The following is a 24,445-nucleotide window of genomic DNA, read 5'->3' on the forward strand; positions in this document are numbered from 1 at the left end:
CTCCAGGGGATGGAATCTTGGAAGTTTCCCTCAATGATATTGGCTTGAGGGCAGCAGAAATCACTCCAGTCTGTCTCTTTGAGTTGTTGGATTAAAAAAAAACAAACCCATTTCTTCACCCCAGGACTCCCAGTTCCTAGTGTTAATGAGAGTCTACCGCTTGCTTACGCATATGCCTCTTACCCCACTCCCACCCTCCAGGAAAGCTCCAGGGCCCATGAGCAGAAGGAGTTCAGATTAATAATTAAAAGGGCTAACATTTATTGACTATTACTATGAGGTAGGGATTGTGCTAAGCAATGACATGAATTATCACTCAATCCTCACAACAGACCTTAAGAGGGTGGCGCTGTTTCATACCTGTCATGCAGATGAAGAAATTGCAACTACCTGTGGTCACATCCCTGGCAGGCTAGAGGGTTGGGACTTGCTCTCAAGCAGCTGTCCTTAGAACGCGGGCTGTAACCTCTCCTCTATACTGTCTTGCCACTCCCCCACGCCTGGCTTTCTGGGCTGTCTTCTCACCGCGGTTCCCATCCATATTTTACATGTTGCCAAGAGGATGGGGGACCCAATAAAGTGAGAGGCAGCTGAGTGAGAAAGAACAAAGCCTAGCTGTGTATGTGGCAGTTGATGACATGCTGGCAAGGAAAGGACAAGTATAAAGCACACAGGTATGAGATGATCGTCCTTAACTAAATTCTCAGAACACACAACTTAAAATCAGAAGTATCCTTAGAGATCAACCGTCTAACTCCTGCATTTTACAGGGGAGGAAATAGAGGCGAAGCCAACTGCCCATGATCACAGAGCTGGGGAGGACTCAAAATTCCTCTCTCTGTCTGTCCTCTCTCTCAATAGTTATCTTTGATCAGGTACAAAAGGCCAAGCAGCTATTGAACTGTCCCAACATCATTAATTATATAATCCGACTTTCCCATCTGATATGCAATGCTATTTTTATTATAGTAAATTTCCATATGCATTTGCGTTCACTGTTTTGCCATCTTTTTATGTGGCCTAAGCACACTCAAACCTCTACTCTCTGAATCCAAGTTTAGCCTTCCATCCTGTATTACATTCTCAAAATGACACACAGTGAGCAAACGAAGCACTTCATGAATTGTGTGCAAAAACACATCTCCTCTCACGTTCTGCCCCACTACTATTAGTTAACAAAATTCAAACTCTTTTTAACATTGTTAAGAAAAATATAATTAGGAGAGTAAATCTTTTGGAATACGGGGAACTGAGAATCAGATGCTACATTCTCAAGTCAAATAAACAACTTAGTGTTAATCCATGGTTTCCTTCCATAAGAGCCAATGATTTTAGACTGCTGTGTGTGTGTGTGTGTGTGTCTGTATGTCTGTGTATGTGTGTGTGGTGTGGTGTGTGTTTACATATGTAAGGCAAATGTGCCATGTACAGAAGAGATACCATTTTATTAAGTAAAACAACTCCCCCTCCACAGAAATCCGTAATGGTTGAAGAGCAAATCAATTTGGCACTTTATCCTCATCCTTCTGGGATAGGATTTGCTGATGGTTCAGTGGCCTTCCCAACTGCAAGAATTAAACATGTGATGCTGAAATTCCTCTCCAAGGAGGCTCAGAAGGAGCACGGATGTCTGAGCACTTAAGGGTTGTGAAGACACACCAAATGGGATTGCCTTCTGCAAAACGACGTAGTATTGGGCTGCACCTTCTTTTCCGAACACTGGGCTCTCCACTCCTTCCCCAACATCTCCATTCCAACCTGGGGCCCAGGCAGCAACCAGGAGCTAAGACTCTCCATCCCTGGGGACCTTAATGGAGCCAGAGACAGGCAGTTGAGAAGGCATGTGACTGGGGTTCAGGAGGGCTGTGGGTGATGAGGGAGGAGACAGGAGATGCCGACGTGCTTGCTGCACTACTGGGTATCTCCTGAGGGTCAAGAAAGTTGATGCTCAAAACAGTTCCTCCTTGCCCAGCTCCCAAAAAAGATCCGGTAAGAGGCAGGATTCTGGATATACCTTGGAGTAACAGTGTAGACCTTTTTCCATGTCCCTCACGCTGAGAGTTCAAGTTCTATAGTTCAGAAACCCCATCTTGATGGATTAAGTATAGTGCTCCTTAGCACCTTAAAAGTGTTAAATATATGCATTTTTTAGGATAATGCTAGAAGACCTCTCTTTGTAGATTTTTTTTTTAACTAAAAAAGTCTATAGGAGTGGGGTTAGGGGAAGAAGCTCCACTATCCTGTGGGGAAGAAAACTGCCTGAACTAGAGAAACAGCAAGAAACAAAGTGGTGGCGTATTGTGGTGGATGTTCATAAAACAGCACTGAAAATGTGGAGCTTTCCTCTCCCTGCACTTCCCGTGGAGGAAGGCCAGAGGGCCTGCACTAAGAGGGGGACGCCACCATCTCCATCCAGGCAGAGGCCCTGGTTTATCCAGGCTGAAGCAAACCAGAGGCTATTCCGGTCCTCTCCCTCACTCTCTTCCGGCCTTGCTTCCTTTCCCCACCCCTCCAACAATAGCCCCCTCTTGATTTCTGTTCCAAAAGAGAACGGTGAGTCCCCAATGCAAAGGAAACTCTAAGGATTCTTTCCACAGAGTTTTCTAACTGGGGAGAGTGAAGTGTATGCTCTGGCATCTGCTCCTTGGCGGTGATGCTGGAGACCTCAAGCCCCCTCCCTTCTCCCAGAGAAAGATGCAAGGCAGGTAGCAGGGTTTCTTGTCCCCATTCTCCAGCATTCAAAGAAGAAGCTGGTAGAGTACCTCTTCTTCCTGGAAGCACTCTGAGGTGCTCTCTGTTAGTTTTAAATATTTTTTTAAAGTGCTGAAAAAGTTGAACATCTTTTTGGGGTGATGTCCCCAAAATACCTGTCACTGTCCCTGCTGGGCCTTTCTTACCCTCAGTCTGTGGAATTAGCAGAGCCTTGGGTTCCTTCCCAGGTGTATAAAATCTGGGAAAAGGCCAAGGAATCTGCCCCAGGTGATTCTGACGTTTGGTGTTCAGAACACACTTGAAAAACGATATCGCAGACCATTCCTGTCTGACATACCAGGATCCGTCGGGATGGGTCACTGGTTGGGTGAGACCACACAAATCACGCCTACTCTTGCTCCAACCAGGATAGACCCGAGACTTGGCCAGTAAGACCACTGTCCAAGGGGGAGTTACATGGTCTTAGACAAGGTCAAAGTTAACCTTTTAACTCCTTGGAACAGGGACCTACATTCCAAAGTCAGTCTGTGTACACAGCAGGTCAGAACCCTAAGGCACTGCTTCTCAAAACCGAATGTGCAACAAATCACGTGGAGATTGTGTTACCTGCTGATTCTGACTCAGGAGGTAAAGGGTGGGGCCTGAGATTCTAACAAACTCCCAGGTAATGCCAGGCAGTTGGTTCTTGGACTACATTTGAGGAGCATTGCCTTAAGGGATACTTAATTTAAAAAAAAAAAAATTATTAGTTACAGAGGACACTTACTTCTCAATGAGAAACCTGGAAAAAGGCAACAGCAATTTGGTGACTTGGAGCAATTCACTTACTTCTAGCTCATCTGTTAAACAAGGTGGTTGCCTTTCTTCCTCTCTAACATGGGGGTAATAAAGCACCTACTTGTTAGAAGGGGAGAATTAAGTGAAATAATGTTTGTGACGTTCTTAGCTGGCCCGAAACTTGGCAATGACGGCTCCATAATGTTGCCATCGGTGGTGCTGGCGCTCTTGTGCTTATCTCATCCTTGTACTCAATATCAGTGGCCGTCCTAGAATGAGGTCAAAGAGGGGCCATAACAGAGCAAAGGAAATAAGGAGAATGGGTCAGAATTGCCTTTGTGTGCCCTGGTCCTTGGCACGAAAAAGAGAGGCCTTTTCAATGTGCATAGAGAGAGATTTTTCCGTTTCTACCACAAATAACAGAAACCTTAGACCCCAATGTTGTTATTGTATCTATATTTATATTTACCACTTTAAATTTGCCAAATAAGAGCAAAACTGCCTCAATCCAGTATTTGTTCATTTTGGCTGACTCCATGGCCTAATTATATAAAGGAAAGGGTATTGTGCTCCACAAGGATATCACATTTCCCTCCCTGAATTCACCCCTTCGTGTTTGTGTAAACTCAGCCCAAGTGGCATCCCTTTAACTTGGATTTACAGCCCTGCCTATAAAAATCCAGGGTGCACTGAGCATTTCCTACAAGGCTGAATCCTGGCTCACAGCTCTTTTAGTCAAGGAAAAACAAATGACCATTCTCTCTCTCGCCAAAAACAATTGGCTAACCCAACATCTGCCCAGAAAACAAATGAAAAATAAAATGCAACCAACAGACTTTTCTGTGTATCTGATAAATGTTTATCTCCATGAGCAAGTGGAGGGGGTCCTAGCCAAGACGACACATTCATGCACGTGCAGCAGTCCCATGCACATAATGGTGACCAGTCCTAATTCCAGTCAATTCAGACGGGGGATAAATATGTCAAGCTGGCAGTTTGGTATTGTGCAGACCCCAGAAAAGTTTGACTAACATTTTTACTTTTTAACCGCTTCATGTGGCTTTATATAAAGATAGCATATTTCACTCTATAGCCCACTGATTTATTAAGTCATCTATTCCACAAATATTTATTGTGCATCTACCATATGCCACGTGCTATTCTAGGCTCTGGGCATAGAGCAGTGAACAAATGAAGTCCTCATGATTCTTACTCTCTAGTGAGATTCTATGTTACACATGACTTCTGATGAAGACATATTCTTTCATCTAAATGTCATGGTTTCATCTAGATGTGTTTGATATTTGGCTAGCTGCCTCTGAGAGTGCACATCGAAATATTCGTTGCCTCTCTGTTCCTGTCAGATGGAGACCTGTATCCACTGCTGCTCTACTCAATTAGCCACATAAACATATAAGGAAAAATATCGAGTGATTTAGGTAGAAATGAAATCATGGAAATCAAAACTTTTTTTTCTATAAGTTACAGATTTTTCTTATAATTAAAGCAGCTTTAACATGACTGTGAGTGCTAGTTTTTCAAACACCATATCAATCTTTTGCCCTTCCATGTCACCATTAACTTAGGAACTAGGGTCTAACTTCTAAAATAGGCTCAGCACAGCACACATTGTAAAAAGGTAAAAACAAAACAAAGCCATAAGAAAGTTATAAGACTGACATTACCATATCTTAAAATAATTAAAATAAAAAAATTTAGTAGCTATATTTTCCTTGATTAAAGAATGCATGCTCACTATAAGATACAATATAGAAACGCATAAATCAAAAAGTGCTATTCATACAGAATTATAACATTTATAGAGCTAAGTAATTGTTATTTTCATGATTTACATATGGTTATAGAACATTGATCAGTCTCATCAGATTGCTTGATTGGCTAGCATATTCCTTATTCCATAGTAGTAATGACTTCCAGAGTAATAACTGATATATTCAAAACTAATTTCCAGAGAGAACATCTAGTGCTGAATAGGAACTCCACTTAAAAACTTGGTTCTTAAAACATACATTTTTTAAATTTAATGTCAGTGCAATTCTAAGGAAGACGGAACAAAATGACAGCTACCCATTTTAGAGAATCACAGGATGCCCACGTCAGAATCTTATAGATCATTTAGTGCAGTGGGCAGGGGAGAGGATGAGCATAAACAAGGTCTGACACTCTGACACACACACACACACACACACACACACACACACACACACTACATGAGAATCACTGATTTGGTCCAACTTCATCATTTTGTAGACGAGGACACTGAGGTCCAAACAAGTAAAGAAACCTGTCAATTGACACCTGTAAGGGGTGGCAGAGGTTGGACCAGAGCAGAACATAAGTTCTGACTCCCAGTCTGGTCCTTGTCACCCTGCACCATGCCAGATAGAAGATATTTTTTGCACATAAGTGTAGAACAACCCAGCTTTAGTTTACTCTCTGAAGAAGGTTAAGTTCTCCAAACAAATCTCTATCATATCAGAGCCTCTTATTCTAACCAAAAAACCTCCCAGGTTTAGGTTACTGGTGGTGATTTTTGGATGTTGTTGCAGTTGTGCGTTTTGCTTTTCGAAAGTGAAGAGGGAAGTTTATGACTTAAGTTCAAGTATCATTATTATTTGACAAATTAACCAGCATGTATATTTTAAAGTTTAGAGTGAGAGAAAAATAGCAGTTGATCAACACCCCAGACACATGCACACACACACACACACACACACACACACACACACACACACTGGTGAAATGGTTTCTGTTTATCCATGTGAAGGTAAGTAGCTCGCTACTAAAATGTTTGAGAGGGATCTCCACATGCAATGGGGGTAGAACATGTCACTTAAAGTCCTTTACTCTCTGGCTGAGTCATGGAACTGCCACGATGGTCTCCAACAAAAGTGTTCCTAGCCCTTCATGGCCAGGGAAAAGGTCACCAATGACACAGAGCTCAAGAGCTTGGGGAAGTGGGTTAGAGGGAGAATGAAACATCTACAATATACTTGCAGTCTCTTCCAACATTCATCTAAGTTGAAAACTTTTATCCCAAGGTAAACTTTTCCCTGCATGGAACTCTATTAAACATAAATGGCATTTTAATGAGGCTAAATCTGGCATTTCTGCCATTAGCAGAGATGAACATCAAAACATTAATTTCTGCCTTCCTTTATTTGATAAGAACTTGGGGTTCAGGCTAGCTTCACTCAATGTGTGCCCAACTCTAAAGCTATAAGGAAAAGTTTTTGTTCTGATACACCCTTGGTATAGTATTGATAAAAAATAATGACACAAATTATAGGCGAGGTATTCTATTCTCTATAATCAAAAAATACAATACCCTTAAGTATTAATATATGACTCTTAAAAATTACAACTGACATTGATGAACTCCTACTATTTGCTATGCATTGTGTTAACTGCACAACATAAATAATCTTATTTAATCCTTGCACAACTCTATTACGTTGATGTAATTTTACATTTGGGGAAACTGAGGCTTAGAGAGATTAATTACCTGGCCTAAGGTCCACAGTCAGTAAGTGACAAAACTGGAATTCAAACTCAAAATTGTATAACAACAAAGCCTGCACTTTTGATGCCCTTCTTCCTCTAATTAGAGTCATATCCCAGCACACAGACCTATAGGACACGTCCTAACATAACATTTATAACACAAATGTGTAACTTAGTTACAAGATATGTACAGTTTTGGCACAAATTAATTAATAAAAATCTCTGTGTGTCAAATTCTGGATCATTCCAAGCTGGAGTTCCCCTAATGATACCACAAAAGAGCCTCTGATGACCCCAGAGAAGAATCACACGCTCGAAGTTTCCATAAATGCCAGCTCACTCCTCGGAATTGAGTGAAGACAGATTGGTACCAACCAGACTAAACCAGTCAATGGCTTTTTTCTTTAGGTAGCTGAAATTGTTTTCTCCCATCAAATATTCTCAAGGCAATGACTTAACAACTTCAATGGAAATATTGAATAGATATCTTTTCTTTTAAAGGAAAGAACATATCCCGAGCTCCTTAATCTCGGGCAATAGTGAAGACTCACATCAGAAGTGGGGCTGCTTTGTGTGCCGTTGGCATACCCATCTTTTGCCTTACTCATCTTTAGTCAGTGTGACTCTGCTGTTGGTGGTTTTTGGGTTTCTTTTAATATTGTGTTGCATCTATATTTTTATCCAATAATCCAAATGAGAAAGCATTCTGTGATGTTGTTTTAATTGAGCACAAAATTAAATACATTATCAAGGAAAAATGAAACTGAAAGAAGCAAATCAAGATCGCAGCTCTGAGTTTTTACTAGGGTCACAATTGCTGATAAAAGATGCAAAATACCCAATTCGATCAGTTCCTCCTAACTTTGACCTGAAGATTTATGAAATGGGGTGACTAGGGTATATGTGGCTGGGGAGCTGGAAAGCACTTTCAACTCTTATCAGAATGATTTTGCATCCTCAAGCAGTAAAACGCTAATCACGTCTCTTTTACATTGCTCATTTTCTAGTGCTCCTAAGGAAAGTCTCTTGAAAACAGGAGAAGAAAAAAGAAGTCTGACTAATGGGACAAAACCTACATAATAGTCCAGTTCTATAATATTTTCTCACTCTTTTAAGATGATGGCTTGGTTTTGAATATAGATTAATTACTTGATTGTGGTTAATGCATAGACTGGCCGAATTAATCTATAAATGAGAGGCTATTTTTGTTACACTCTTCACATCCCAGGTGACTTCAATCAGTAAATTTCATAGAAATGAATATTTAAAAAAACTGTATGGTCTTTGTCTTTCACCCATTAGATACCTCTTTGAATTAAATGATTAATATTAGCAAATAAATATACACAGTCTTTCCGAGGGACCTCTCTGGCCTATTTTTGACAGTGTGATCTTGGCTCCCTCGTGGCTTTCCATGATGAGTTCTTGGTAACAGTATCCTTTCTGACAAATTTAACTGAAGCAATTAAACTTTAAAACACAAGTTGTGTGTATAAGCTTGACTAGTTTACTGTGTCCTATTTGGTGCTTGCGAAACCTGGCTCTGGGTGAATATTTTCAATCATATCTATAGCTTAGTTTTTTATTCCTACTGACACAAGCAATCAATCTCAATCCTCCTATTCCAATTGTGTGTTGTCTTCCAAAACTAAAGCCATATGCCCCCAAATCTTTGCCTTATTTTGTGTGTAGATGACATCTTCCATTGACAGTGGATTATAAATTTATACTCAACCCACATGTGGCGCGTGAACACATAAGCAACCCCAACACACACACACACACACACACACACGCACGCACGCACACACACAGTACAATTCCAAGTGACATTCCCTTCTTTTCCCCCTCCTACCTCAGTGATGCAGAATAACAGTTATAAATTAACATTTCCTCTTGAGGGGTACTGAGTGGAAAGAAAAGAGCAAGAGAAGGGCACCTTAATCTCGACAACAGGTAACCAAAGCTGCGGAGCAAAACGCAATTCTTAGTGGACACCCTGATAAGGTTCCCAAGACAGCACTGAGGAAGAGCTGAATTCGCCAATGAGACACATCACACACTTACTTTAGTGGCTCCTGGTTAAGCCGGCTGTTATCTATGACATTCAGATTTAACACAATATCCTCCTTAACCCCAATACAATTCTATTTCCAGTTCTGCCAGCCTCAGCTCTGCAAAATCATCAGTATTCTCTTTAAAAAAAAAAAAAAAAAAAGTATAAGCTTAAATTCTGGGTCCTCCATCAGTCATACCCTTTGATTAAGGATTATACCCAGTTAGGCACTTTCTGTTGAAGATGCCCAGGGCAGTATCCATCCCAGGGACATTGAAATGGAAGTAGAAACAATTGCATGGGTAACTTACCAGCTCCTGAGTCTGAATGGCTGCAGCAGCCCCACTGCTTTACCTGATCCCTTGCTCTCTGTCTGTCTCCCTCTCTCTCTCTCCCTCCTTCTCTTGTGTACAGATTGCAGGGAACTTAAGGAACTCGCAGGGACAGTGTTTCAGATGACTTAAGAAAGAGAACAGGAACAATACTTCGTTCTCTTTTTTTCTCAGATGAGTACCTTCGGGAAGAAGGAAGGAAGGGAGGGGAGAGAGAGGAAGTCAACAACCCTTTGCTTTCCTGAAAAAAAATAAGGAAACAGAAGATAGACATCTCATTTTCTCTTAAACAAAATGTTGGAAGGGGCAAAAAAAAAAAAAAAACTTTGAAAAAAGGAATTCCTCAAAAATGCTCTCTGCCCTGGGAGCTTTAACGAGATGAAAAGCCTTACTGGCCTGTCCTGTCCAAACAAATGCTGTTCCAGAAAGACAGGCTCTCCTGAGCTTGCAGTCTCTAGTATCTGGTTTGCAGAACTGACACAGCCAAAAGGGAACAAATCAGTCGTATCGACTGAGCAAAGGAAAGTCTGGTCTGTTGTGCTAACTGAGGCAAACCTACAGCCTGTAAGAGTGGAAGACAGCCAGTCAGCCAGCACGGTTGGCTCTTTCTAGGCCTTTTGAAACACCAGCACTGCTACAATTCTTCAGCTTGACTTTACATCCTTAGATTTCTTCCAGGATCAAAGAGCACATTTATGCACTAGTCACTGAGCTTTATGCCATGGACCAAACCAAGCTTCCCTCTTTGCAGAGAATAAAAAAAATTTAAAAAGCAACTTACTACACTGCTGCTGAACATAGTTTTCTCAGAAGTGTTGTATACATTGTCCTATCTTTTACATCCCTAATGCTTCTTGGAATGACAAAAGACTGTTAAGCATCAAAAGTCTCAGATCAGTCGGCCACAGTTTTTAAAAAGGGATGAGGAGGCTGAATATAAGGAGAGAGAAAACGCAGGGAATATCCTTCACCAAGTTAGGGGTGCCTGGGAGTTCAACGGGCAGGCATGAGTTCCATTTAGGGTTAGGTCCTTAGGAATAAGCTTGGCTTAAAATTCTCTGGTTTGTGTTGTGTGTCTTGTGCCTTTCATTCATTGGGTTAAGACCACTTTCACCACGAACAGGAACCAGCAGTTGTGTGGGCCTTTGTGGCAGCAAAAGACAAAGCAGTTTTAAGGTAGTTCCTATTTCATTCAATGGTTAAGAAAGGGGGAAGGGGCTGGTGGTGGAGGGTTACACCTAATCGCAAGGTAATTAAAGTAATGTCAGGGAAAGAGCGATTCTGATTCAGTCTCTCTGTAACACTTTTATGAGTCGTACGGTCTATAAGATTATTCTTTTATCCCAACAGTTTTCTTCCCCCATTAATTATTATCTATCTATCTATCTATCTATCTATCTATCTATCTATCTATCATCATCATCATCTATCTCTCATGTGTGTATCAGAGAGAACATAAGATACTGTGATTCGGTAGGTTTGCAAGACACAGGACACAGTCTTACTTTCCGCATTCCCCATGGCACCAATACTGACACAACACATGGGTTTCTGGCATGGGTGACCCAACCCCATCTACAGAGGACAAAACTGACGCCCAGAGAAGAAAAAGTCTGTACTGTTTGCCCAAAGTCACACACCTCAGCGGCAAAAACCAAAGTGCTCCTCTGTCTCCTGGTTCAGCTCTGGGGCTCTTTGCCCTCTGCTGGCCTTCCTCTATATCCTGCCATTGAAGAAATGGGAAGGAAGATGAAAATGAAAATCTAAGAAAGAAAGAGAAGAGCATGAGAGAATGCAGTGGGGAAGGAACAGAAAGTGATTCTTTTAAAGGAGTAGCAACATTAGGGTAACACTTTAAGTAATGGTGAGGGTAGTGAAGCAAATTCAGGTCAATTCAGGTAAATTCTGCTGAAATGTACCATAAAAAGAGGAAGTAGGTGGGAGTGGGGGGAGGGGAGGGAGGAGAAGGAGGGAAAGTCTGCCCTCGGTTCTGTGGCATCTCCAGCAGAGCCAATGAGGGGCTATGAAGGAACAAAGACACTCAGGCGACAAAATCCTGGCAGGCCTGAAAAGTCTCTGCACACCTGGAGAATCAGTGACAACCTATGCAGCCCTTTCCATGTTTTTATTCCTCATGCAGCCTCAGGGCAAGGCCAGGCTGAGCCCCAGGAGCCCAGTCAGATTCCAGAGGATTTCCCTTTTAAGTCTGCAGAATGTGGGGACTGTCACGTTGAGGCATGTTGTTTTCTCCCAGCCAGCTGACCCGCCCAGAGACAGTCTGGACAGGGACATGTGCCATCTGAATTGTGCAGCTGATGTCATGGAGTGGCGTCTGGTCAGGATCTGGCGACATCACCTCTGGAAACACTGCAAGGCGACTTCTCTTGTTTTCAGAATACTACTGTGAAGCAGCATGGGTCTTACAATGTCAGCCACAGTTTGTCAAAAGGGATTCTCGATGCTGCCTGTGCCAAGCTGCTCCATCCGTACATCTCACTGTAAACAGGCTTCTCCCTCTTTCCCTGCTCTGCCAGTCACATGAAAAGTCATCCTCTAATACTTGTCAAATCACCCACTAGGTGTCTGGAGCCAAAACGCACAAGTCCCTCCCATGAGGTTTCCCAGGAGAGATTTCTCATCAGGTCACTCAAGCTGGTGAAGCTTACTCTCCAGCTATCTCATGGCTTATTCAGATTCTGACTGACAGTGAAGGGAATGGATGTTTGTACTGCAGACAACTGAGGAAACGCATGTGTGGAAGTGGAATATAGCCATGCCTCTGTCCCAGCAGGTGAGCTACACAGTGCGTTGCCTATTAGAGGTCATTTGAGTAGAGAGAGAAGGCTGTAACACTCTGGGACAAGAGAAAAACCAAGGTTAAAATTTAGTGAAACCAAAACAGTGACCCAAGACTTAGAACCAAAGAAATATAAGCTCTACTCAAAATGGCTTCCCACTTCTGAAGCATGCTAACTGGTTCTCCTCCAGCTTCTGATTACCCAGAAATCTAGGGCCATCTGTTCAACCAGGACTAACTTGAACCCTGGTCATGGAGAGTGGTAGAGTGAATGGTGGATTGAAATACAGCATATGTTCAGAACAGTGTATACAAAATAAGTGTACACATCAATGGACTTTCACAAAATGAACACATCTGAGTAACAGAAAGAAACAAAAAGAAGACCTGTGACCCTCTAGCTACTACTTCCCCTACAGGATCACAGGGTCCTATATCCCACACCTGACCTAAACACATATTACCTGGTTTGGATTTATATAACACATGGCACAGGACTGTACTTTTTGTTTTGGGTTTCTTTGTCTCAGTATTATATTTGCGAAATTCACCTCTATTGTTGAATGTAGTTGTGGTTCATTCACTCTTGTTGCTGGAGAGTGTTTTATTCTGCGACTATTCCACAATTTATGTATCCACTCTACTGAAGATGGACATTTGGGTTGTTTTTAGTTCAGGGCCATTTCTAATGGGCCGCCAGGAGTATTCCTGTTCCTGCCAGATATCTTTTTAAAAGTCCAATGCAGGACTCACTTCTCTCCAGAAAGATTGTCCACTCCAGTGATTCATAACCTTTTTGTTTGATTTCCTTCAGCAACAATTTCCTCTTACATGGGATGCATGGCATACATGAATTTTTAAAAATTCAAATGGATTCTGTTTGAGGACACGGTGATGCCCTTGGAGATACTGGCAGAGTTCCTGGAGAGCTTTGGAAGGAGTTGGGAGCCACTGTTCTCACTTCCTGCTGCCACCTGGAGATGCTAGTTCCTCAGGGGTGCTCTGAGCCACATCCATCAGCTCTCCATCCCCCTTCCAGATTCTGTGGAAAGCAGGTCTCTTCTCCCTCCTCTGGGCTTCTCACAGACAGGCTGAGTTTCATTATATTAATGTGCAGAAGAGAGGGCCAAGCCTCAGGCCTGAAACTGCTTTGACACTTCCTTTGTTTCTTTGATTTATTCTCTTTGTCTTGCCAAACCCCAATATCCTCCAAGTCTAAACTCTCAAAATGTGAGAACATTCATTTCTTTCTTTCTTTTTGGCTTTTTTTTTTTAGCATGAAAAGTGGACATGAAGGATTCATTTAAACAAGTTATTGAAGAAAGTCTCTTTTAAGCATCTAGTTTCCTCATTTGACAACTGGGGATAACAACACCTATTTTCCACAGTATTAGGAGTAAAGAAGAATATGGAGAAGAATAACTAACATCTTTCATATACTTAGCATGTGCCAGACACTGTTCTAAATATGCTGGGATTATGGACATGTCAGTACCTAGAGAGGTCATGGGAAGATACAGTCTGAGGGCTAGCTGATACGGTGTAGCGTAAGAGTCTGGTGGAGAATGAGGACAGGCAGTTCCTGGCACACAAACAGCTGGCTTATGAAAATTCATACTTTTGAATGGCAACACCTTCCCCCACACCCCCAGCCCCATCTCCAGTTTCCAGATCCCCCAAATCTGAGTACCTACCTGCCTTTGCCCCAGCCCGGCCTCCCGATCTGCTTGCCTTGCTGTCACTGTCCTAAGGTGTATCCCTACGCCTAAATTTCTTAACTTTCACCAAGCAGGGTTCATTTACCTTATCACATACCCAGTGCTATTACTGAAAAGATAGGGACATCTTCAAAGCTGGCCCAGGAGTAATGGGTTTGAGAGATGGAGTAGAATTTGGTGTTTGAACTACTAGGGTTGAAGACAATGTACTCTAAGCATTCCATGTTAGAACCCAGGCAGAAATTTCCCAAGAGAAGTCTGTTGTATGTGGTGAATTGGTAGTGTTATGATTTAGTTAAGGCCAGTATAAGTTCTAAGAACTGGGGTGTGGACTTAATCACTGAGGAACACATGGGTTCTACAGGAAAATGCATTCTGAGCTCCAAATATTTGATACAAGCAAATAGCATTTTTAAGTTGGGAAATGGCAGTAGTTGTATTAAAAAGCAACTGTGGGTTTATTACCAGTCCAGAGGTGAGCAAGCGTTCTCATCCAGTATTCACTTTCATAGTTCAGTAGAGCTCATCTTTTCACAGCCTTCCTCCAGAGTGGCCTTTTCTTCTACTTACAGGCTCTCTCCAAGCATCCTAAGATCATATGTGTCTGTGGCACAAAGGGACAAGAAATAACTTTATTTTCATACATAAAATTAAATATGATTAGTGGTCCCCCTCCTTGATAAACCTGGCTAAGTGTTCTATAGATTTATTGTTCATGGCTCTCACCTCCCTCCTTAGGTTCTACCAGACCCAGGACTTCCAGGGTCCAAGGAAAATAGCCTGGAGCCTTGATCCATGTTGGCTGATTCATGGTCCCTAGAGATGGCTGGTTCTGCTCCTGGCTCTACCCCTCCCCGCCCCCCTTCCCCCTCCCAGTGCCAAGTTCTGTCACAGGAACGTCCATCAAATCGCCCAAGACCATACTGACTGATGCCCAGATCTCTACAGTTATCCTACAGCCCTGCGTATGTGAGATCCAAGGTTGCTGCTACTCTCGGGCAACCCATGACATGTCTCATTTCCTGATCTTTCGACATACAACTCACATTGGGGCTCAGGCCTTTCTCTTCCTCAACCACATTGCCACACCTTTCCATCTCTTTACACGTGGACCAAGCAGGTAACACAAATCCGTGTTCCATGTGTGATACAAGAGGGTGTGGTGGAGAGCAAGGCAAACTGAAGAGTCTGTGTCCCATTTAAAGTGGTTTGTGACCATGTGAGGACATAGGCCGTGTGACTGGATCATCTTAGTTTAAAAAATAAGACAGAAATCTGGATTTTTATGTGGAATTTCTTGATTTTAAAGTATTAGAATAAAAAAGACTTTTTAAAAGATATTAAAGAATTATTATTAATTTGAGGTGGGTAGGATCATGGCTTGGTGGCCTTGTTTTTAAAATATATAGTGCACCCAGGTGAAATGTGATTTGTTTTTTTTTTTTTTTTTTTTTTTTTTTTATTAATTAGTTTCAGGTGCACAAGACAAAGCAAAACTTAGACATTTATCATTTATATCCCTCACACTGTGTGAACCCCCCTCCCCCCATCCACTATGTGATTTGTTTTAAGATTGTATAAGAAAAAAATAAATTTTACATGCAAAGGAAACATAAGCTTGATGTTTTTAAAATATGTCTACATCTTTTAAATTCTTTGATATTCTTTTCTTTGAGAGACAGAGCCCAATTCCCCATCCCTTGAAACCTAATCACTTAGACTTAGTGATTTGTTGCTAAAAGCAGAATAAAGCAGAAGTGATGGGGAGTGGCTGAGGAGACCAGGTCACAAAAGGCATTGAGGTTTCCTCCTCGAGCACCCTCTCCAATGGCTTGCTCTGGGGAAAACTAGCTGTCATGGCATGAGGAGACTTAAGTAACCTGTAGAAAGGGCCACATGGAGAGAAACTAAGGTCTTCTATAACAGCCTTGTGAGTGCACCATCTTGGCAATAAATCATCTAGCTCAGTCAGGCCTTCAGATGACTGCAGGCCCGACCACATTCTGACAGCAACCGCAGGAGAGACAGTGAACCAAACCATCCCACTAAGCTGTTCCTGAATTCCTGACTCACAGAAACTGTGAGATAATAAATTTTGGTTTTATTTTTTTAAGCCACTAGGCTTTGGGGTAATTTGTTATAGTCCAAAGATAATCAATACTGGGGTAGGTGCTAATTTACAATTTTTGACCTTAACTTTTCAAATCACAAAACCCAGGTGGTAATATTTGCTGGTAGCAATCACGGTTTGACCCCGAAACTCAACAAGGCTGCTAACTGCTACATCTGCTTCCACACCAACACCAAACAAAGGGGGTCACCTTTAGAGTGTTCCCACACCTATCCTCTCCTACATGGAATGCCTGAGAGGAGAATGTACTAGTGACCTCTGGCATGGCTATAACGGACTAGGAGTTCAGCTCGTCAGCTATATTATCGATTTGTTTCTCATTGCTCTCCCGCATTTGTCAGTGAGTGACGGTGATGCTATCTGGGGCAAGTTTTCTTTTTGGGTACCTTTTCTTGATAGATTTTAAATTGTCAGAGGTCAGAAGATGAGTAGTTGATTTGCTTTATGTGGTGGTAAAATCTCCACTTGGCGTTGTGTTTGATGAGTACCAGTTAATCCACTAAAATCTACATATTGGAAAGATACTGGTATTTAAAAGAAAAAAAATTAACAGAAACCTTTCACCAAAAAATAATCTAATCTTACTTAGAAACTAATACAGACAACAGAATGTATGTTTCATGGGAACCCAGACTTTGCTGGTTCATTGCTGTATCTCCTATGTCTGGAAGTCACCTAGCACATGGGAGTTGCTCAACAGACATTTGTGGAATGAATTAAGTGACTGACTGAACGAATGAAACCAAAGAGAAGAGGCTCTGTAATGCAGGGACTCAGCTCCCGCTCCCCGCACAAGAACGCAGGACATGGTGAGGCCAAAAACAACAATGGAGCCATAGATAGGGGAGTCATACCACTATATTCTTGATGGCAGCTGGTCGAGACACAAAAGCAGACATCTGCCAATACCCCAGTGAGGGGTCTTCCTGCACCCCAGTCTCGCTGGTGGCCAGGTGAGACACAGGAAGTAGTATCAACAGGATCCAAAATCTACAATCCACTTGCTAACCACACTTGCTAGCAGCACTCCGCCATTCGCTTCTCTGCCAACCCTCTTGCCAACGTGGCCACGGCAGTTATATTAGTGGCTAATGGCTAACCGGTTACAGCTGATGGCTACTAGTTACAGCTGATGGCCATCTGATTACAGCTGATGGCCATCTAATAACTGAACCAGCACCTTTCTGCATGAGGCTGAGAGCCTGGAAACTGCTCTCTGGGACGCTGTCCCAACAGGCTCCTTTGGAGAAGGAGGGTGAAGTATCGCCCACTAGGCATTTTCCTTTCCCTTCCCTTCCCCCATGTACTCTCAAATGTCATCATCTCTGAGGTATCTTAGAGGAGGTTAAGACTCCTTGAGAAACAGTTTTAAATGTAAGGAACAGTCTAGTACCCTCCTGGCACTATAGTTATTACCATATTATTGACTATATTCCCTATGCTTTACATCCCCATGACTATTTTATAACTACCAATTTGTACTTCTTACTCCCTTCACCTTTTTTACTCTGCTCTCAACCCCCTCCCATCTATCACCCAAATAAATCTAGTACCCATCTGACACCGTACATAATTTATTACAATATTACTGACTATATTCCTTATGCTATACCCTACATCCCCATGACTACTTTGTAACAACTAATTTGTACTTCTTAATCCCTTCCCCTTTTTCACCCATTTCCCAAGTCCCCTACCATCTGGCAACTATCAAAATGTTCTCTGTAACTATGAGTTTGTTTCTGATTTGTTTATTTTCTTTAGATTCCACATTTAAGCGAAATCACAATGCATCTGTCTTTTTCTGTCGAACATACTCCACTCAGCACAATACCCTCTAGGTCCATCCATGCCACCACAGAGGGCAAGAACACATTCCCTTCCACAGTCAAGCAATATTCCAGTATATATATGTACTATTTCCTCTTTATCCATTCATCCATCGATGGACACCCAGGCTGCCTCCACATCTTGGCCGTTGTAAACAATTCTGCAATGAACATATGGATGCACACATCTGCTCGAAGTGGTCAGGGGGATCACTTCTTAAACTATATAAATGTCTAACTACTATTCTATACACCTGAAATTCATATAAAATAATATTGAATGTCAACTGTAAAAATTTAAAAGGGGGGAGGTGAAGGGAAATAAGAGGTTCAAGCTTCCAGGTATGAAACAAATAAGTTACGGGATGTAATGTACAGCACGGGGAATATAGTCAATAATATTGTGATAACGTGGTACGGTGTCAGATGGTTCCTGGACTAATCATGGTGGTCACTTCTTTGGGTCACTACAGTGTACCCTGAAACTAATATAATATTGTACGTTAGCTATATTTAATAAAAATCTTAAAACCAACCAACCAACCAATAAATAAATAAATAAATGCGAGGACCAGGAAGACCCCTGTGGGACAAGGCGTGAGCAGACCCGGCCCCCTGTCCTTCCACTTACTGGCCATGAGGCCTGGCAGTAGGCTTCACAGCTCTTCTTCACTCCTGTTTTCTTCTTCTGCGAAATGATAGAAGCTTCCAGCCTTAATTCCAGAAGTGTCATGAGCTGTCCAGGCTTCGGCTTCTTTTAATATTCACCCAAAGGAGGCAAGTCGCCATTTGCGAGGCACTTTGAAGCTGACAAACCAGAAGCTTCAGAGCGATGTGACCTGAGGCGCACAGCTTGGCAAATGACCTGATGTGACTGATGTTCAAAGCAGCTGTCAGTGAATAGAAGGCGGCCTGCACAAAGGAGCCAGCCAAAAATAATGAGGGAGGTGAAAAGAAAAAAAACAAAAAGAAGAAAGAAAGAAAAGCCACACGGGGCGGAACAGAACTCAGGGTCACTTGTGTTTCCTCTGCTCTCACCTCCTCCCTCTCCTCCTCCACCCGGTCCTCAAACAACCCCCTCCTGCCTCCTCCAAAAGAAAAGTTAAAAGCTTTCTTTTGGAAAAAGAGCCGTTTGCTTAGACTGCTGCTGTTTACCTTTGGTAGGACAGCCATTGGTGGCAGAGTTCAAACACAGGAAAAGGCCTTTGGTTACAGGAAGAGTCACAGACGGGCCTGAAGACTTGCCGAGATGCCACAGGCCTTTGTACCTTTCTCTGTCAGGTCCAGTGGAGGGCCTGCCACTGGGCTCTGGCTTCCACATCAGGCAACCAGCCTCCAGCCTCCCTTCCCTTGGGGACAATGGTCCTAAAGCATAAAGATGTGAGGAATGGAGGGGGAGTGGGCAGGGAAGGGGAACAAAAAGAGAAAAAGAGACTTACATCACAAGCAAAAACACCACAATCTTATTTCCAGTCTAGTATGGAAAATATATTGACAACAAGTAGCAAAATTTGGGTTTTATTTGGGGGTTTTATTCATTTATTTTCAATCGTGAAAATTATCTTCCACGAACTAAAGAGCCCACATTTGCCAAAACAGGGCCAGAACTCTGCCCCGGAAAACTGATTTCTCTACAGCTACCTCCAGAACGCTGCAATTTCTTTGGGAAAGGGAAGGGAATCTGCCTTACTTTTCAAAGCACTTGCTCATGAGGCCTCCCCACCCTGAGAAGAGTTAGACTACATTGTGAAATGAAGGAAGATAATCACGCTGAGGAAACAAATGCTATCAAATAATCAAAATCTTCTGGGTCTTACCCATTTCCCCCAAATTTCTTTCCTCTAATCCACTTCAAAAAATCCCCAGGCTCCAAGAAGCACTAGACTTTCTCATCAGGCCCTTTGCAAGTTTACCATGAGGATCTCACTTCTCTCTTTTTCCTGATTTTAAGAGTTATTTGTATCAAAATCTTTCTGTCTTCCAGAGGGCCCACAGTACCTGTCTCTTCTAGAACTTGCCCAACCTACGTGGAAACGAAGGGCTGCTAACCTCCTCTCCAGCCACCCACCTCCATCGTGCCTGCCCCTCGTCAATGAGCTCCTCACATACAGGCTGTGCTATGTAGTGAAAAGCAGCAATTTCTCCTCCACTGAAAAATGTCCCCCCGTAATTCCAATTCACTAAACTTTGGCTGCAGTATTTTACTGCTGTGAAATGAGTCTGTAACAAAATCCTTTGGATTCTTTCAAGATTTTTCTCCTTAACTTTGATTTTCAGCAATTTGACTCTGATATGCCTGGCGTGTGTGTGTGTGTGTGTGTGTGTGTTAAAATCTATTCTGTGTGGGGTGTGCTCTCCTTCCTAAATCTATAAATTTAACTCTTTCTCCAAATTTTAGCTATTCTTTTTTCAAATATTCTTCCTGCCCCATTTTTCTCTCTTCTTCAGTGACTTCAATTGCACGTACGAGTATATTAGGCCTTTTGATATTATCCACAGGTTTCTGAGGATCCACTCATTTTTCTCAATCTCTCTTCTCTCTGTTCTTAATATTGGATCATTTATATTGAACTATTATTTTAAAGTTCACTGATTTCTTTTTCCTGTCCTCTCTATTTTACTGTTAAACCTAACCAGTAAAGATTTTTAGATACTGTAACTTTCAGTTTAGAATTTTCAGTTGGTTCTATTTAAAAAAAACAATAATTTTTTTTTTTTTAGAATCACTTTCTGATCTATCACCACACTTATCTGTGAAACATCCACATGAAGAACAGTAGGATAATTTTCTTAATCCTATTTTACATTTAGGGAAAACAAGGAATGGAGAGGTTAAGATTTATCAAGATTGGAAAGGCAGTGATAAATAGAGCCAGAATACAAAATACATAGTATGTATGATGATGGAGAAAAGAGAAGGACAGGAAGAGATTAAGAAGTGTGGGAATGAGGGAGAGTTTGCAATTTCAAATAGGATATTTAGGGAAGGCCTCAATGAGAAGGTGAGGATAGAGAAAACATCTGAAAGAGGCAAAGGTAGGGAAAGAGGTTTTCATTCAGTGGGAAGAGCACATGCCCTTAGCAGAGGATGCCATTATGTATGTATGTTGTATGTGGACCCCTGGATCTGCCATTGTATTTTTATGAGTTGATGGAGTACAATTTATTCCTTCTGAATCCCAAAAGCCAGAAGTAGTCATAACTTAAAATTGTCTTATAAACTATTTCATATCATGCCAGATTGGGTTCTTTAGAAGGATTTGATGAGTGCTACGTAATAATTTTGGTTCTGTGGGGTATGTTAGATCCTTGACACATGTAAAGTGCGTTATAGGGACTAATAATTGATAAATATGAAATAGAAATAGAAGACTATGAAAAATTTCCTTTCTTCTGATGAATAAATAAATTGTAACTTCCACTCCCAGTAATTGGTGACTAGGAAATTTGGACCAACCCTCCCACTAGGGAAACCTAAAGAACTATGTGAAAAATTTTTTTTTTTAAATCTTCTTAGAAGCATCAAAATGTTAACAAGGGAGTGAGGTGTTTAAAAGCCAAAATCTAGAAGAGGAGAGCACAGAGAACAAGACTGATATTCAAATCTGATTTGCCCTTAAGGACATTGCTAATCCTAAACAAACAGCTGCAAAACTGAGCTATACTTTCAACAAATTCCTGGGGCCAATGGGCAAAGGTAAGACCTGCAACCCACCAGGAGTGGGGATTCTAATAAACCACCTCTACTTTAAACTGGGATCCCAAAGAGTTACAGCTTCAGATAAGGTGAATCACTCGTAAATCAATCCCTGCAAAGAATTTCCTTCTGGCTTTGTGTCATCTGGGTGGTCCAGGGAACCTCAAGCCTTGACCTTGGTTTGAGGTGGATCCGGCCTGGTAACACCTCAGGTGTCTGGCTAAGGCAAATTAAAATTCCTTTTCGAATAAGATGCTTTAAGCTAAGCATCAAATAAGTGTTAGAAATGATATTTAAAATATATGTCTACCACAATGTCAAAAACTATCAGTCATACAGGGAAACAAAACATATCGAGCAAGAACCAGCAGAAACAATAGACAACTTAGATAGGTCCATAAACACTGGTGATAACGTCTGATGGAATTATTCCACAAATAATAAAACCACCTTGCTGTGTTTGAAGAAGAGAGAGAGACTCTTGTTTGAAGAACAGGGAGAGCCAAAGGTAATGTTTTAAGATGTAATACCTGAGAATATTCAGAACTAATGAAAGACATCAATCCATAGATTCTGCACAGTATATCTCCACAGCACTCTCAGATACATTATAGTAAAACCGTAAGAACCCAAAGAAACTGAACTGTATGTATACCATATGCTAAAAGCAGCCATAGGGAAAAGGACCTTCTGAATATTACCTTCTAAGACGTAAAGTTAAACTGATAGCTGACTTCTAAAAATCACTAACGGACATCAGAAGACAGTAATATAATATTGTCAATATGCTGAAAGAAAACAATTGCTTGCTTAGAATTCTATTCCCAGTAAATATTTGTATATTATATATATTATATATTATATATCAATAAAAATATTAATAAAGACTTCATTTTTAATTTTTTATTTTATTTAAGATTTTTATTAAAATATAGCTAACATACAATCTTATTTTAGTTTCAGGTGTACATCATGATTATTCAACATTTATATACCTAAAGAAGTGACCACCGTGATTACTCCAGCAACCATCTGACATGGTACCATGCTCTCAAAATATTATTGACTATATTCCCTATGCTGTATATTACATCCCCATGACTTATTTGTTTTATACCTGGAAATTTGAACCTCTTATTCCCCTACACCATTTTTCCCCTTTTTAAATTTTTCAATTATAGTTGACATTCAATATTATTTTATATTAATTTCAGGTGTGCAGCATAGTGGTTAGACCTTTATATAATGTAAGAAGTGATCCCCTGACCAGTCTAGTACCCACCTTTCCTATACATGGTTATTACCATATTATTGACTATATTCCCCATGCTTTAATTTACATCCCCATGACTATTTTGTAACTATGAATTTGTGTTTCTTAATCCCTTCACCTTTTTCAGCCTGCTCCCCAACCCCTTTCCCATCCTTCACCCCAACAAATCTAGTACCATCTGACACTATACATAGTTATTCTATTATTGACTATATTCCTTATGCTATATACTACATCCCTATGACTACTGTGTAACAACCAATCTGTACTTAATCCCTTTTTCACCCACCCCCAAACCCCCTCCGTCTGGCAACTATCAAAATGTTCTCTGTATCTATGAGTTTGTTTCTGTTTCATTTGTTTGTTTATTTTGTTCTTTAAATTCCACTTATAAGTAAAATCATATGACATTTGTCTTTCTCTGTCTGACTTACTACACTCAGCACAATATCTTCTAGGTCCATTCATGTTGTAGATGGCAAGATTTCATTCTTTTTTTATGGCTGAGTAATTACATTGTATATATTACATTGTATAAATTACCAGCTCTTCTTTATCCATTCATCCATTAAGGGACACCCAGGTTGCCTCCATATCTTGGCTATTGCAAACAATGCTGCAATGAACATATAAATGCATACATCCCCTCAAAATAGCATTTTGGCTTTCTTAAGGAAAATACCCAGAAGTGGGATTACTTGGTCCTTCTTTGTCTCTTGTTATAGTCTTTGTTTTAAAGTCTATTTTGTCTGGTATAAGTTTTGATATCCCAAGCTTTTTTTGTTTGTTTCCATTTTCATGAAATATCTTTTTCCTTCCCTTTACTTTCAGTCTGTGTGTGTCTTTCAATCTGAAGTGAGTCTCTTGTAGGCAGCATATGTAAGGGTCTTGTTTTCTAATCCATTCAGCTACTATACCTTCTGATTGGAGTATTCAATCCATTTACATTGAAAATAATTATTGATAGATAAGTAGTTATTGCCATTTTATTATTCATATTGTTGATCTTTTTCTTCTTCTTAAACAAGTCCCTCTAAGATTTCTTGTAATATTGGTTTGGCAGGGATGAATCCTTTAGCTTTTCCTTGTCTGATAAGGTCTTTATCTGTCTTTTGATTCTAAATGATAGCTTTGCTGGGTAGAGTAATCTCTGTTGTAGGTCCTTGATTTTCATCATTTTGAATATTTTGTACGACTCCCTCCTGGCCTGCAAAGTTTCTGTTGAGAAACCAGCTGACAGTATTATGGGAGCTCCCTTGTAGATAACTAACTGCTTTTCTCTTGCTGCTTTTAAGATTCTCTCTTTGTCTTTAACCTTTGGCGTTTTAATTATGTGTTTTGGTGTGGACCTCTTTGGTGTGGGCTCATTTTGTTTGGGACTCTCTGTGCTTCTTGGGCTTGTATTTCCATTTCCTTCACCAGGTTACGGAAGTTTTCTGTCATTATTTCTTCAAATAGGTTTTCAGTTTCTTGCTCTCTCTCTTCTTTTGGTACCCCTATAATGGGAATGTTTGTATGATTGATGTTGTCCTAGAGTCCCCTTAAACTCTCTTCATTCTTTCGGATTTATTTATTTATTTATTTTTTGCTGTTGTGAT

General features: G+C 41.0%; 1 protein-coding gene across 12 annotated transcripts in view; it reads right to left on the reverse strand.

Moving 5' to 3' along the window:
- The window catches only part of ZNF366 (zinc finger protein 366), a 293,096-nt gene that overhangs the window by 56,078 nt on the left and 212,573 nt on the right, over window positions 1-24,445 (reverse strand). For 7 of the 12 annotated variants that reach the window (XM_074328844.2, XM_074328846.2, XM_074328845.2 and 4 more), the window contains 3 exons: window positions 19,033-19,242; window positions 18,509-18,789; window positions 14,383-14,521 (listed from right to left, as the gene is read on the reverse strand). In XM_074328844.2, coding sequence (XP_074184945.2) covers window positions 14,383-14,410 — 28 coding nt within the window. In that variant the 5' untranslated portion in view covers window positions 14,411-14,521; window positions 18,509-18,789; window positions 19,033-19,242. Of the gene's footprint in view, window positions 1-9,081; window positions 9,210-9,381; window positions 9,585-11,042; window positions 11,166-14,382; window positions 14,522-18,508; window positions 18,790-19,032; window positions 19,243-24,445 lie in introns of those variants that run through there. The other 5 variants (XM_088796563.1, XM_088796561.1, XM_088796562.1 and 2 more) reach the window with 5 other exon arrangements.

Source organism: Rhinolophus sinicus, chromosome 3 (assembly GCF_057876585.1).
Source record: "Rhinolophus sinicus isolate RSI-liver-muscle chromosome 3, RSI-T2T, whole genome shotgun sequence".
Classification (NCBI taxonomy): Eukaryota; Metazoa; Chordata; class Mammalia; order Chiroptera; family Rhinolophidae; genus Rhinolophus; species Rhinolophus sinicus.